Consider the following 15,770-nt stretch of genomic DNA (forward strand, 5'->3'; position numbering starts at 1 on the left):
TTTAAAAAGCCCACCCAATAACAAGACCCATATTCAAGGCCACTTATTGACCGAATATAGAGAAGGTATGCGCCATATCTCTATACATATACATACGTCTTTCTTTGTTTTTCCTTCTTTTTTCTTGGGTGGTGCGTGTTTGTGTCGCATAAATAAATTGCCACAAATAAAAAATGGCAATTACTTACCAAAAGTACGTAGACTCTTCTTCTACCAACGACTGATAAGGAGCAATCATTTGGATTCGAATTCTAAGTGCTATGGACACCCGCAAACGGGTTCAACTGGGTCCAAATCGCTACGATACAAGTGACAAGTGAACATGGAAAACTAATTTATATGGCGCATGCGACAGGAAATGCAAAAACGACTGGCGATCGATTGGAATTCCCCTCCCCCCAGCCAGAGAATTGGAAGCTGGCGACAAAAACACTTGGCCCAAGTGTAGAGAAGATGAGACCTTGACCGGGTCTTGCGGTATGGGCCAACGGTAATGCGAAACCACCGCTAAAAAATATATGTATACGTGCCATATAACTGAAGTTGGTATGCTAACAACACTTTGCTCTTAAACAACATCAGCGACAAGTAGTTTCTTTCTTTTTTTTATATATAAATTTTATTTTTTTTTGGCCCCACCGGCTTTTCAATCTGAAAGACGTGTTAAGGAATTGTGTCTATCGGTGGCAATCAGCAGAACGTAACAGAGTACACTGAGACAAATAGGGACTAGAAATGCTGAAAAGGATAACGTGAATTACAGATTTTTGGAGATAAATTTTAGTCGGATATTCGAAATTCTCATAAGGGAATCCATCAATAAAAAACATTTCTAAATTTAGCCAAAAAAGTAGAATATAAAAAGCAAAACCTTTTCCGTTCCTTTTTGTCAAGTGCAGATATTTAGCCGGTTTGATCTTGTGGCATCATCTTGCCAGATCGCTTGTTGACCAAGTTCTGGCTACAACAATGTGTCATGTATACCCGGCAGGCCAACATGTTGCAAGATTTTGCGTTTTTCCTTTTTGTTTGGTTGTTGTTAATGTTGGTGGAACATTTTTCATATTCTGCTTTTGTTTTAACAGGCACGCTGTGGAAAATATTGCCTCAGTCATACTTCACACCTCCCACAACGGGGCGGCAGCGAGAAATTGGCCAGCTTCAGGCGCCAGTTGAGCCAGAGCAGCTGGCCATGACCACGAATGCGAAGAGTAACAAGGACCCAGACCCCGAAAACTCAGTTGCGGGCCATCAGCAGATACATTGATCATGCTCCAACTCTTTTGCATCTTCATCTCTTTCATTAATCGCTACATTTATTTGATCATCTTTTAAGAGAGGAGCAGCCTCCACATTGGTAAAGTTAGATTTATGCCTCGTCTGTGTAATTTACTCGCTAATCATGCAACACTTTTCATTTTGACACGTTTGGGCGGCGGATCTCACAAAAGATCGCCGCCAGCGGTAATTATGTAAATTTTTTTGTTTTAGTTTTATTTTACTTCCCCGCTTAATCTTCTCCTGCCTTTTTGGTTTTTCCCATTCTAGCCGGGGGTGCCATTTTATGATCTATGCTGGGGTCTTGCTTAGAAATGAACACAAATTGATAAAAGCAGCGAACAAAATAAAAGAAGAAAACAAAAAAAACATCATGGTCGATTTTTATAGTCAGACATGATGCGAGATTCTGAGAGCACGATCCGCATCCCGATTCTGATATCGATTCAAAGTTGTTTTTACTGGCAAACACGTTGCTTACATAAATTATTCTCAAGGAGTCCAGTTCCAATTCCATGGAAAATGCATTGCGCGTGTTTTGACACCAAACATCCGCCCCAAAGCCGCAGCCATCCAGGGGTTAAGGTTAAGACGTCGAAGGGAAGTCAACAAGGAGGCGGGCAGATTGTCTGGGGGAAGAAGTTGATCTTGTTAGGCCGTTGCCGCTCATGCGCATGACTGCAATTTAAGCGCCATAAATTCTGTGCCCAACAACTTCTAGGCAACTCTTCGACATCATCGATGGCAATGTGTCAAAGTTGTTAGACCCTCAGATTGATGTAGGGTATCATCTCGTCTTTCTGTGTATTATCACTTTCTAGTCTTTCTAACAAATTTTCTTTTTAGAAGTTAAAAACCAAAAATCATGCAGAAAGTAAAAGTGATATCTCTAATAATCTCAAGGTGATAAGCTTATGTTTTATAGCAACCAGGAGAGGATTCAGGTGGTGCCTATGGGCAGATGTCTCAAAACAAGGTGCTATAAGCTTCCCCAACATACTAAAGGGTATTCATTAGTCGTTTACCCCATCTTTACCCATTTCATACTAATAAGACATTACATTAGAATGACTTAATAAGATTTTCATGGGGTCTGGGCATGGGTATGGGGAATGGGATTGAGTCTGGCAGTGCAGAAACTAATTTACTTCTACCTATTTAACTTTTCATATTGTTTTTTTTTTGCTTTGACATATGCAAATGTTAAGACTGCTGGTAGTTTCACAATCCTTCAAGCAGACATAAATATGTTTTTATCATATCAAATGGTCATAAACAATTTTACATAGTTATAAGGGTAATTCAATGAGATTTTCTACACGATTAATAACGGCTTCGCATTCACATTCGTTCGACTTGTTAACTGACAAACTGGTCGACAGTTGCTAATGAATTAATCAGCGCAAAAGATCGCAGATCAACAATCCATGATCGAGTGATTTCAGATCATTCTGGCAATCGTATAAAATATAAAGCGTAGGCATTTAATTACACATATATAGTGGCATTTACTGACAAATGATAATTGGTATTTGCATGACAATTAGAATCGCCGTCTGTCCAGTTAGTGATCATTGATCTCTTGTCCAGTTGTTGTTGTTGTTGTCTCTCTTGCTGTCTCTGTCTCCGTCAGAGGCGCCATGATGCTGTGAAATGTTGCTCCACTCCATGTGGACGTGGTCCAGTGATGCAGTCCGAGACTAATGCTAATGCAATTGGCTACGCCTGGCACTTCCTGCATATTTTTCGAGCAGGTTTAAGAACTCAACTCTCAAGATCACTGAGATCAATGACAAATGCAGACAAACAAACATAAATATATGTATATCCATCAATACAAGCATAGGTGAACATACGTATATGTATGTACATACTTTTAATATCATATAAAATGACTAAATACCCCCAAAATATGCGATCGTATTTCATGAACTTGACATTGACATTGAAAACATGCACCCATGAGTCCAAATGTAGACGCTCCGTTCTCATCTCATTATCCGTCAATCAGCTTAAGCGATCATTATCAGCCATCCTTGAAATTATTTGGGAGCAAATTAATTTCATTCCCTTTTTGAGTATTCTCTCTCCATTGATATCTCTAAGTGCCTCTTAATTGTGTGCCGAGTTTTATTTTGGGAATGCAACCAGGCATCAAATTGATCCATGTGCATGGGTCGATGGGGAAGAAGACATGTCACTCAATTGCATGGGTGGCAGAAGGGCAAAAGTATCCAATTGCAATGCTGACAAGATCACGTTCAAAGTGCAACTTGGATGCTCGCCTGTCAATCAAATAATAAAATCTTGCATGAATAAAGGAGATCTTAAAATCTAGAGGAATGTAGACTATTAAATTCTTTAAAAAGAAAATTGTTCACAGACATGAAATAATTTATTTAAAATCTACTATTTAATATATTTTCTTCCTAAAAATCTTAATGTGTGACAAAGGCAACTGTAATCAATTTTTATTAGTATATCGACCTAATTAATTGAACATTTTATTTTGGCATGACGTTTAAATTTACTTTGCTTGCCTTTAAAAAAAGAACATTTGGGTACATCTGGGCGCCTACTACATACATACATATATATGTACATACATATATATAAGTACGTTGGTATTATCGCACCTGGGACACCCAATCTTTGACAGATAAGCTGTCGATAAAGCACCAAACTGAATGCCACGACTATCTGTACAACAAAAACATTGTGTCTGCATTGGGGTTTCAATGTTATGTTGTTGTTATTGTATGATTGGAAGTCAGCATGAATTCCGTATCCATTGGCTGACTCGGTGAGTCATCTAATTAATAAATTGCTTAAGACTATCAAAAACTAACATCTAATTGGCATTGCTATAATCGTTCCATTTTTTGCCCAATGCCTGATCTCGTGCTCGTTGGCGCAAAACCTTGCCACTGCCCGTCTTGGGTAATTCAGTCAGAAAGAAGACTCCGCAATGGAGTTGCTTGTGAGTGACTACCAATCGCTTGGCCACATACTCGACAATGTCCATCTCGGATAGTCGACTGCCTGGGACTTTAACCACAGCAGCAGCAGCTGGATCTCCATCCACCTCATTCCATAGGCCAAAGACGCAGGCCTCTATCACATCCGGCAGTTCGGCAATGACCTGTTCCAGCTCGTGTGGACAATACTGGGCACCATGGAAGCGTAGCATATCCTTCTTGCGTTCTACTATATACAAATAGTTCTCATTGTCAAAATAGCCCATGTCTCCGGTGTGGAACCAACCCTGATAGTCCTGCATGCGTTTTGATTCATTGGGGTTGCCATAATAGCCATTCCACACTTTGCCATTGTGCACAAGGATTTCGCCAGTCTCTCCATGACCCAAACTACGCCCGGCATCATCGAGTATTTTCACTTTCACTCCGGGCACAATTCGACCCACCGATGAGGGTTTCGCCACACCCATATTGGCCGAGACGCCACCAGCTTCGGTCAGGGCATAACCATAGGATATTTGACCATTCATAAGAAAGTCCTGCATCTTGAGAAGATTTGCCACATAGCAATTGCCGCCACCCACACTGATAAAGCGAACTGTGGACAAACGTTGCTTACTCAACGTCGGCGCCTTAATCAAAGAGGCAACCTGTTGGGGAATCACTGTCAGAAGTGTGACTTTATATTTCTCAACCAACTGTAGCATATACTCTGGTGAATAGGCTCGATCCGTGATAATACGTGTCGAACCATGGCAGCAACTGAAGAGCATATTAAATAAACCAGCTGACCAATCGATAGTACTAAAAGAAAGCAAAACATCTTGGCCAGTCACAAAGCTGAAAATACAACGAATTTATAGCCGACATTAGCAACCCAAGTATAAGAACCTACCCAAAATCAAAGAGGCAAGCCGAATTTGATATGCAAACAGCCTTGGGTAGTCCAGAGGTACCTGAAGTGCTGAGAATGGCCACCGTTTGATCACCACCCAGCAATAAGCTTTCCGGTCTGTTTAACAACAGAAAAATATAAAAAAATTGAAGCCATTAAAATAAAAAGTGGTTGCTTACGTATAATACAACTCCATTTTGGTGGGCTCCAGTAAATCCTCCACACGTGGCGTACCCAATCGATGCTCTTTCAGGGTATATACTGGAGTCTTTAACATTCTGGCTATAACACTTATTCTAGCATAAACCGCGCCATCACAGAATATAATTCTTGGTCTGGTAATGCAAAATAAATGCTTCATGGTCTCCTCATCGTGCCATGGACTAACCTAAGGGCGGACGAAATATCCATTAAACTCACACACTCTTCTGGTTAGAGATTATCACACTTGCCGCATGAAAAGGTGTCCCATTTAGAAGACAACCCAGAATTACAGGCATCAAATAGGTGGTATTAGTTCCAGCTATGCCCACCACGTCGGCTGACTTCAGTCCCATGGCCTTCAATTGCTGGGCAATGCGTATGGCAAATGTGATTGCTTCGCCATTGGTCAAGGCTGTGCCCTCCGTATCAGAAATCTGCAAATGAAGAATGAAAGAAATGACAACCAGATACAAATTGCAATATACATATGTATGTACATGATACCCACCTGGCATAAGTTAGTCGGATGATTTCTCATAAAGGCAAACAGAATTTTTCCAATCGAACAGTCCACATCAAAAAAATTTGCCGGCCTTGGTCCACTCCAAATTTTTGTGTATTTATCGAATTGCGTGTTGCCGCGTTCCATGTTGGCAGCTGGTTAAATTGATAAGAGTGGCAAACGTTCCGTGGATGGTTGTTAAGGTCCAAGCGGAGAGCACGTTCTACAGCAACTGGTTAAAGCGATTGCAGTGCGTGTTCAGAGCAGAGAGGACTGTCCAATCTTATCTTGGCTTAACCGTTTCCCTTCCAAACGGTTAAGCACAACGTCACTTATCAACATCAACTATCATCTATCTGCACCTATTTATGTACAAACGTAATAAAGGTGCTACCAAACCCAAAAGCTCAGAGATAAGAAATGCTTTTAATGATAAACTCAAGCAAAAACTTGCCTAAAGATTTCTTCAACCGATAACGAAGAAAATGGTACGGATCCACTTTCGTTTGACAGATAACCGGATAGACCTTGACTCTGTCTATGGACCCCCCATGAACTGGCCTAGTAAAGATGTTTACAAAAGGATTACCAGAATTAAAATATAATAAAGATATCAACACTTGAATTGTTTCTTTTAGATTTTAATTTTACTATGCATTGGATAAAGGTTATAATACAAATTAAGTCACGATTATAATGTGTGTTTAAATTGACATCAAGGTATAAATTTAGCTTTTGAAATTTATCTCCTTAACTAGAAATGGAGTGTTGCTGATATTTGTTAATTCTTCAGATAATAGAAATAAGGATACTGGTAGGATACTGTTTGAGATTCGATAAAAATGCAATTAACTCATACAACTAAAAACTATTGTATCAAATTAATGTGCAATTCTTTCAATTTACTTTTTAATTTCCTCATTGAATTTGAATAATTTTCGGAGCTGCTTTTGACTATACATATGTATATGTATCTAAACATCTTTAGTTAGTTTTATACTTATGTAACATTTCAAGATAGAACAATGTTTTGATTTTATCGATTGTTCATTAACTTTTAAGTCGTTGTGGCTATAATTTCAGATGTTATGTGTCTAATTTCTGTCCTTTACTTCTAAGAAATACGCTTTGGTTGCCAATCGATTTGTCTTGCCGTTGGCTGATCGCTTTAGCTCATCGACAATTAAAGCACCACCATTCAACTGTTTGTATGTGGCATCTACATGTTCCATTACATAGTCGAGCACATCCTGGGCATGAAGATCGCTTCCCTTTTTTTTGACAACTGCTGCAGCTGCCTCATCGCCAGTGTATGGATTCCAAACTCCAAACACACAAACATCGGCCACATCAGGCATTTTAGAGATGACGCTTTCTATTTCATGAGGATAATACATCATCGTTTTATACTTTAACATATCCTTCTTTCGCTCTACTATATAAAGAAAACCGTCATCATCCATGTAACCCAAATCGCCGGTGTGAAACCACAGATTGTTATCGCGTATATGTTGTGATTCTTTTCGATTGCCATAGTAACCGTCCCAATATTGGCCGCTGTAGATGCAGATCTCGCCCACCGCATCAGGTTCCTGAGCCTCGCCCTGTTTGTTGATTATCTTTAGCTTAAAACCATTTGTCAGACGACCTGAAGAGTTTGGTTTCTTATCGAAATGGTAATTCACAGATGCCAGAGTGCCCAGCTCGGTGAGTCCGTAAGCAAAATGCATGCAATCCAGACTAAAAACACGGCGTAGCTTATGCTGTACTTCCAGCGAGCAACGGGAACCACCATAAAAAAAGTATCTTAGACTCGAAAAGTCTGCCCTTTCAAATTCCTCAGAGTTTGCCATCAGAGCCATACTAGCAGTACCTTGCATTGCCCATGTGATCTTGTATTTTTCAACGAGGTAAAAGAAGTATTCGGCATCAAAGCCACAATCTGTTATAATACGGGTCGTGCTATAAACTCCAGAAATCACTGTTGTTAGAAGGCCTGAAAGCCAGTCTAGAGTGCTACTGCCAAACTGTACATCGGTTGTAGTCAGGGGACTGAAATGAGAACAAAAGTTATTTTCGCTTTAATTTAACTTAATTTACCATTTCTTACGGGCTGGGATTGAGAATCTTTCGGCTATTGCTGATTGTTACAGCCTTTGGATCTCCTGTTGTGCCCGACGAGCAGAGTATCGCCAACGTTTGATCGTTGCCCTTCTCTAGGCGAGCTGTTTGAAACTTTTCCCCAACTGGCGTAGCTAGCACTTCTTCAATACTAAACGAATCTTTTGTGTGATTTCTCATTGTAATAATTTGTACATTCAAATCTTTGGTAGCTGCTCGAACCTTCTCGTATTCATCCCCATCACAAAAGATCAAACAGGGTTTTGTTAGATTATATAGCCTTTCAATAGTCTCCTGATCGTGGAGAATATTAAGCGAATGGAAGGCAATGCCGTTAAAAAAACACGCATATGTTACGGCAAATATATGTGTAGTATTCCTGGCTATAATGCCAACAATATCGTTTTGATTCAAGCCCTGATTACGCATATATGTGGCAACTCGTATCGAGTTAAGAAGCAGCTCCTCGTGTGTTAGAATAGTATTTTCTGTGTCGGAAATCTAGATTAAAAAATTCACTTTAAAAGTTTTAGATATTTAGTTTCGAGCGAACTTACCTGGGCTATTAGTTTTGGATGCCTTCGCATCTCTTCATAAATTATTTCCCCTATGGATAGCTCAGGAGCAAAATAATATGAATCTGGGGGACCGCTCCATATTTTATTATCTGCATCGTAGCTTGTCGCGGGCGAGAAATGCATTTTGACTTAACTTACACTCGGATGATGCTTTGCGAAAGCTGCGATCTTTGCAAATGCTGAAAAACATGTTTACTTATGCGTTTTTATAGAAGAGCGAAAATGTTATTCTATTATAAGTATTAGATAACTAAATTATAGTTGATCTCCTCTGATTAACGTCACGAAATAGCATTCAAAGTACAAGTGCTTGATTAGATAGTATATTCTGTGTGGATTGGAGAGAAGTATTTTAGAGAGTATTGCCGAGATTTATTTCACAAACAGTAATTAGAGAAATAAAAATTCTCTACTACGGAATGGACTACGTTGACTAATCACATCATAAAATGACATTGGGCTATTTATAAACTCAGAACAATAACATTAGATGCATTTTTTGATTAAACGAAAGAATTTTTTTTAATACTGAAAGCAGTAGACTAAGAACATTTATACAATTTTCTATTTAACCTTCATTTAATTAGCTTCTGTCTTTAACTTGCAGAAAATATTTTTTGGTGGCTATTCTATTTGTCTTGCCATTCGAACTTCTCATCAGATCATCCACAATCAATGCTCCACCATGTAGTTGCTTATATTTGGCACCGACATGTTCATTCACATAGTCAACCACATCCTCAGCATGGAGTTCAGTGCCAACTCGCTTGACAACAGCAGCAGCTGCCTCATCGCCATTTATTTGATCCCACACTCCAAAGACACAGACCTCGGCCACTTCGGGCATTCTAGAGATGACGTCTTCAATTTCGTTGGGATAGTACATAATGTTCTGATATTTAAGCATATCTTTTTTCCGTTCCACAATATACAGGAAGCCATCGTTATCTACATAGCCCAAATCGCCGGTGTGGAACCACAACTTCGAATCGCGTATGTTATGCGACTCTTTTGAATTGCCAAAATAACCAGCCCAATACTGTCCATTGTAGATGCAAACTTCGCCCATTTCGTTGGGTGGTAGAGTTTCTCCATCGTCGTTGATTATTTTCAGTTTGCATCCAGCTACCAATCGACCCACAGAATTGGGTTTCTCATCGTAATTAAAGTTCATAGTGGCCATGGAACCCAGTTCAGTGAATCCGTATACGAAAAAAAGGCAATTGCTCTTCAGACGGCTGCGTATCTGATTTTGAACCTCCGCGGAGCAACGTCCTCCGCCATACAGATAGTATTTCAAGCTTGAAAAGTTCGTCTTCTCGAATTCATCGGAGTTCACTATCATAGCCATATGCGAAGGCGCTTGCAGTAGCCATGTGATCTTGTACTTCTCTAAAAGTCGAAGAAAGCGAACTGGATCAAATGGATTGTCGGCTATAATCCGGGTGGTGCTATAAATTCCTGATGTAACTGTAGTCAGTAGACCAGTTATCCAATCCAAGCTGCTGTGTGTGTATTGGATATCATCTGTCGACAGGTTGCTAATAGGAATAAAATTGCAATAAATCACAAAGGTCAAGATCATATAATTTCGAGTACTTACTAACTTCCGAAGAGAAGCTTTCGGCTATTTATGACAGTTACAGCTTTTGGTGTTCCCGTTGTGCCGGACGAGCAGAGTATGGCTAGTGTTTGATCGTTGCCCTTCTCTAGGCGAGATGGTTCAAAATCCTCTTCAATAGGTGTAGCCAAAACATCATCAATGCTGATCGAATCACTGGTATGATTGCGCATTGTAATAATTTTTACATCCAATTCCTTGGTAGCAGCTTGAATCTTCTCGTATTCATCCCCATCACAGAAGATCAAACGCGGTTCGGTTACTTTGTAAAGCTTCTCAATGGTGTCCTGTTCGTAGGCAATATTAAGGGAATGAAAAGGAATGCCGTTGAAAAAACAGGCATAAGCTACAGCAGAAATATGTGTAGTATTCCTAGCTATAATGCCAACAATATCCGATTGATTCAGGCCCTGATTACGCATATAGGTGGACACTCGTATGGAGTTGAGAAACAATTCCTTGCGTGTCAAGTTCGTGTTCTCCGTGTCGGATATCTGAAGGAAGAGGAGTTAGGATCCTTATGATTCTTATATATTGAAAATTTTACCTGGGCTAATTGATTGGGATGTCGTCGCATCTCATGGTGAATGATTTGTCCAATGGATAGCTCTGGATTGAAGCAATCCATCTCACCAGGACCATTCCAGATTTTATTATCAGCATCGTAGCTGGTCTCTGGCTTGTAAGGCATTTTTCCGTTGTAATAGTTGAGTTGAATTGTGCGAGTGCAAATGATTGCACAATGTTCAGGCTTCAGCTCTTTTATAGCCGAGAGACCGACTGTTGTTAGATAACTTTTGTTTTTTTGTATTAATCAACGTAGTTGCGCATCTGTTGGCAAAATTACACTCTCATTGAGTGTAATCTAGACAAACAAGCCACTTGGTCACTGATAAAGTCTCGTGAGACATTATAAATTTGATAGTAAGCTCCAAAGCGAGGTATACGCCTGTTACATGACATTGTCGGGGGCGCGTCTGTTATTAATTTATTTAGTCAAGAATATTGAAAGTGAAATTGCAATAGGCAGGGTTAACACCATAATTAAGGTTTACAACTGTTGAATGTTAAAGTTTATCAACTAAATTTTTATCTGTTTAACTTGCAAGTTTGTTGCCATCTGGTGAAATTATTTTTGTACAATCTTCTTAGATGTAACGTCATCCCATGGAAATTTCTGTAATGATTTCTTCCTTTTGGTATCATGGTAAATTAGAGAGTCACGTTGAATTTATACTAGGATTTACATATTCAAAAATAATGCGTAATGCCAACACATTCAAGTTGTGCTATCAGTTTTAACATGGGGGGCTACAATAGCGTCTTCTTTAGTTACATACATTCTAACTACACATGTGTATATTCTTTGTTCTTGTTATCAGAGAAAAGAAGGTTAAACTTTCTGCTTCATCATTGTTTTGATGTTAAGTTACAGTGTTGAGATTCATTAAGATAGGCCGCTTTAACAGCCTGACGATTCACTTTTCCATTGGCGCTCTTTGCCAGCTGTTGGACAATTTGAATGCCACCATTTAGCTGCTTATACTGTACGGGAATATTATTACGGACAAATTCTTGCACCTGAGAAGCTAGGAGTTGGCTGCCAGGTTTGGCCACAATAGCAGCAGCAGCAGCATCACCTTCCGTTTCATTCCAAATGCCAAAGACACAGACTTCCGCCACATTGCGCATTTGGGCAATGACTTCTTCCACTTCGTGGGGATAGTACATCATGCCCAGATATTTAAGCATATCCTTCTTACGTTCCACAATATACAAGTAGTTATCATCATCGAAATAACCAACATCGCCAGTGTGAAACCAACCTGCGGGATCTTGGATTTCAGCAGTGGCCTTAGGATTACCATAATAACCTTGCCAGGTTTGTCCATTGTGGCAAAAGAGTTCACCTGTTTCCTTGGGTCCCAGATTTCTGCCTTCGTCATCAACTATCCGCATACGAATGTTTGCCATCAGACGACCTACAGATGTCGGTTTGGAATCAACTTTGTAATTGCTTGAAGCGACTGTTCCTAATTCGGTAAAGCCGTAGGCATTGCGCAGGATACCCTTGGCTTGGAGAAACGATTGCATCTTCTCCAGAGTACCCACCAAACAGTGACCACCAGCAAAGAGGAGATGACGTAGACTAAGCAATTGCCTAGCCTGAAGATCAGGTGCATTTGCCAGCATGGCAACATGTGAGTTAGCCAATACAGTCCACGTGATGCCGTGGTGGTCACACATGTCCAAAAAGTGAGCAGTGCTAAAGGTTTCCTTGGATATGAGACGAACTGTGCCATACACACCAGCCGTTACCAGGCTGAGCAATCCCGTCAGCCAATCCAAAGTGCTCGGTGCATATTGGACATCATCAGCGTTAAGATAACTGTAGAATATGGAATAATAAGTTTCAATATTATTATAATGAAAAGCTTGTAGGGCCAACAACTCACCTGTAGGCTTGAAAGAGCTTGCGGCTGTTGGAAATAGTCACTGCTTTGGGAGTCCCTGTAGTACCTGAAGAGCAAAGAATAGCCATAGTTCGATCGATCCCTCTCTTGAATTTGGTAGGTTCGTAGCTTTCACTTAGCTTCACTTGTAGTAGATCCAAAATATTTGTAATACCCTCCACTTGACCATCTATGATTATGACCTGAGCATCCAAAGATTTGGCTATTTCGTTCACCTTTCGGTAGTCCTTGGCATCACAGCAAATAATACGTGGTTTGGTGATAGCAAACAGGTCGCTTACAATCTTGGTTTCAACATTTGGATTGACTGCATGAAATGGAGTACCATTGAATAGACAGCCATAGGCTATTGCAGCCAGATGGGTGGAATTCCTGGCCATAATGCCCACAATATCGGTAGTTTCGATGGTGGTGGTAATAAAATTGTTGGCCCTCAGGTAGCAACTCACTTTAGCTGCATTCTGCAACATTTGCCAACGGGTGAGACGCGTATTTTCCGTATGCGAAATTTGGAATATCCTTTGAGGTTCACGTTGCAATTGCTTGAAGATTATTTGACCCACGGTCAAGTCATCGTTGAAATAGCTTTGTTCGCTGCCACCGCTCCAGATTTTGAGTTCGGAATCGTAGGTTGTGATCGGAAAGCCGTTTAAGTCGCACATTTCCACGGTTTCGATTGCAAATGCCAACTGCAGATCACTGGACGAGACCGGATCTATTTAAGTGCTCACACAAGGCAATTGCAACGGAATTTTATGCTGATTCATCGTGCACACATTGCAGTCAGCACGCTATTGTCATCTTCGTATTTACTGCGATTATCGAAACGATCGTTCAATATTAAATTAGTGGGTAATTTAGCGGGTTAAAGTGTCTCAACTAACACGAAATCATTGTTAAAGTATCAATAGGGAAACAAATAAGAGGTTACTTAGGTTGAGCAAATTAGAATTCTACTTAACTCAAGCTTGTTTTTTTCTGTATAACTAAAAACATTCCTAGCCGACGTCCTCTGAAATAATTTTGACTCGTCTTTTGTAAACAGAAGTCAACTCTCTACTTCTTGATAATATTAAAAACTTTTCACATTTTTGGCGCACAATTTCAAGACATTGTGGGGAATATAGTTCATTTTGTATTGTGGTGAAATTTGTAGCGCTCAAGCGGCAATCGGCTGAACCTAACAGCGCCATCTATTGTGCGTAACAGCAAACTCTTACCAACTGTTTCTTTTTCAAATGAAATAAAGTTTGGTTTTCTTTCCCACACTTTAATGGAATTAAATGGAGTCAACAAAAGAAAGATAGCGAATAATTACTAAATTATTCGTAAATACTTAATTTTTCGCAAACCTTTTTTTGTTTAAATTATCATTACTGGTCATAAATTTCTATTTTCTCTTGAGAATGCGTTTTTAGAGATGACTTGCCAAACTTTATTTTATTCATAGTAAAATTTTCCATAAATTAAAGTCAAATTGGTATTCGATTTAATATCATTTTGTGTATTTTGGTTTCATTTTATTTATAAACATTTCACAAACATTTTTCGTATTTTTTTTTTTTTTGTTTTTTATGGGTTTTACACATTTATTTTCCATTTTTTCTCCTTTTCGGGTGACAACAATTATTTCAACTATTTTGTATAACTATACTACTAATTTTTATCCATTCTCACCTCCATTGTGCTTGTTTTTTGCTACCGGATTGGAATTCTTCGTATTTATATTTTTAGAATTTTGTTTTTAACTTTGGCGTTGCATTCTGTGTTAGGTGTACTGAGAATATGTTTTTTGTTTTTTTTTTTGTTTTTTGTATTTACTTCAAAACGCATGATCCTTATTTTAGTATGCTAATTCTTATGTTTTTTTGTCGTAGTTTCGTATGTGTGTATGTTTGTGAGTGTGTTCACTTAACTTCTATAAAGTAAGGTGATTTGCGGTGTTTTATTGATTCGATTTCCATTTAATATTTGTGCCTTTCTTCACTTTTGTATTTACAATAGAAAATAAAAGGTATTCGTTTTTGGTTTTCTGAAGATTTGATTGTTAGAATTCGGCTAGAATCGTTAGCCCGAATCCCGTTTTTTTTTAACCCTTGTTTAGTTGGTTTTGTTTTTTTTTTCTTTGTGAAAGATATGTGCTTATGATTTATATAAATTTTTTCTTCATAATTTTCTCTCAATTTGTGCAGGATAAAGTTTTTTAATTTGTTTTTTTATTTTTTATTATTATTTGAGTGTAGTGGAGTTTGTGGAGTGATTTGAAATTGAAGTGAAGTTAGTTTAAGTGATTGGAATGGCTTTAGTAGTTTAGTATTGTTGAATGCTCTTTCTAGTCTATTCAAAATGCATTTTGCAATGCGTTTTACCTCACTTAATCTCTAAGCTTATCAACTAAATTCTTGGCTTTTGCTTTACTTGTTGTTTATATGTTCGCCTTCGTCTTTCTTAAGACCATTATTTAGATTTTAATTCAAAACTTGTAAGTCTTTTTTTTAGAACGCATCTATAAAGTTGTGCACTTAACCTGTTAAATGACATTTACATACATATATATCTCGATTCTATTTATTTATTTTTTTATTTGAAACTATTTACATTTAAAATAATACTGGACTGCCGCTGCTGCTGCTGGAAATGATAATTGACCAAACTTGAGAAAAATGTCGTCAACTGAAAGCAGCAGACAACCTAAGTATAAATACAGCTATTAATTATTTGTTAAGCCCCAAAAGAAATAAATAATTAACCCATTTACCAACACTATTTTTAATACCAATGCAGACATTTTCAGAGCGAAATTTTTAATCCCTAAGATAACTATTCTGTCTTAAGAGATTGACAGAAAGTTTGAATTCAATTCGGTTCATAAATGTATGTGTGAAAACACTTTTTGCAAAACTGGTGAATAGGAGCTTTTACCTATTGAGGAGTTAAAAGATCTGTTTACATTTGACCCAGCATTTAAAAGATTGATTTATAAGAAATAACGTTGATTAGTCACTTTTGACCTTAGAAACTTTATAAAATGCTGCGTGGGGTCATCGCTTGTTTCTCTTATTCGGATCCATTGGTAAGGTTTATCACTTGTTATGCTTACAGTTTTTGATCTTTTGAAT

At 38.6% G+C, this 15,770-nt stretch overlaps 4 protein-coding genes across 5 annotated transcripts; all 4 read right to left on the reverse strand.

Moving 5' to 3' along the window:
- Positions 1-3,714: 3,714 nt before the first annotated feature.
- Positions 3,715-6,096, reverse strand: LOC6649756 (4-coumarate--CoA ligase 3). The gene is made up of 5 exons (XM_002072348.4): positions 5,864-6,096; positions 5,604-5,789; positions 5,331-5,539; positions 5,152-5,268; positions 3,715-5,096 (listed from the first exon to the last, which is right to left on the reverse strand). The coding sequence occupies exons 1-5, from the start codon at positions 6,002-6,004 to the stop codon at positions 4,130-4,132; spliced, it is 1,620 nt and encodes a 539-aa protein (XP_002072384.2). The 5' UTR covers positions 6,005-6,096; the 3' UTR covers positions 3,715-4,129.
- A 386-nt stretch (positions 6,097-6,482) lies between these two features.
- Positions 6,483-8,723, reverse strand: LOC6649757 (luciferin 4-monooxygenase). The gene is made up of 3 exons (XM_002072349.4): positions 8,536-8,723; positions 7,968-8,479; positions 6,483-7,909 (listed from the first exon to the last, which is right to left on the reverse strand). Exons 1-3 carry the CDS (start codon positions 8,677-8,679, stop codon positions 6,952-6,954), a joined length of 1,614 nt encoding a protein of 537 aa, XP_002072385.1. The 5' UTR covers positions 8,680-8,723; the 3' UTR covers positions 6,483-6,951.
- A 324-nt stretch (positions 8,724-9,047) lies between these two features.
- LOC6649758 (luciferin 4-monooxygenase) lies at positions 9,048-10,874 on the reverse strand. Its single transcript, XM_002072350.4, has 3 exons — positions 10,725-10,874; positions 10,160-10,671; positions 9,048-10,097 (listed from the first exon to the last, which is right to left on the reverse strand). Exons 1-3 carry the CDS (start codon positions 10,866-10,868, stop codon positions 9,140-9,142), a joined length of 1,614 nt encoding a protein of 537 aa, XP_002072386.2. The 5' UTR covers positions 10,869-10,874; the 3' UTR covers positions 9,048-9,139.
- Positions 10,875-11,580: 706 nt separating this feature from the next.
- Positions 11,581-13,736, reverse strand: LOC6649759 (4-coumarate--CoA ligase 1). 2 transcript variants are annotated; one of them, XM_047009296.1, is made up of 3 exons: positions 13,614-13,736; positions 12,634-13,463; positions 11,581-12,566 (listed from the first exon to the last, which is right to left on the reverse strand). In XM_047009296.1, the coding sequence occupies exons 2-3, from the start codon at positions 13,311-13,313 to the stop codon at positions 11,588-11,590; spliced, it is 1,659 nt and encodes a 552-aa protein (XP_046865252.1). In that variant the 5' UTR covers positions 13,314-13,463; positions 13,614-13,736; the 3' UTR covers positions 11,581-11,587. The 2 variants fall into 2 exon arrangements, with proteins under 2 accessions (XP_046865252.1, XP_002072387.1); XM_002072351.4 differs by having other exon boundaries at positions 12,634-13,736.
- Between the last annotated feature and the right edge of the window lie 2,034 nt (positions 13,737-15,770).

Source organism: Drosophila willistoni, chromosome 3R (genome assembly GCF_018902025.1).
Source record: "Drosophila willistoni isolate 14030-0811.24 chromosome 3R, UCI_dwil_1.1, whole genome shotgun sequence".
In the NCBI taxonomy this organism is placed as follows: domain Eukaryota; kingdom Metazoa; phylum Arthropoda; class Insecta; order Diptera; family Drosophilidae; genus Drosophila; species Drosophila willistoni.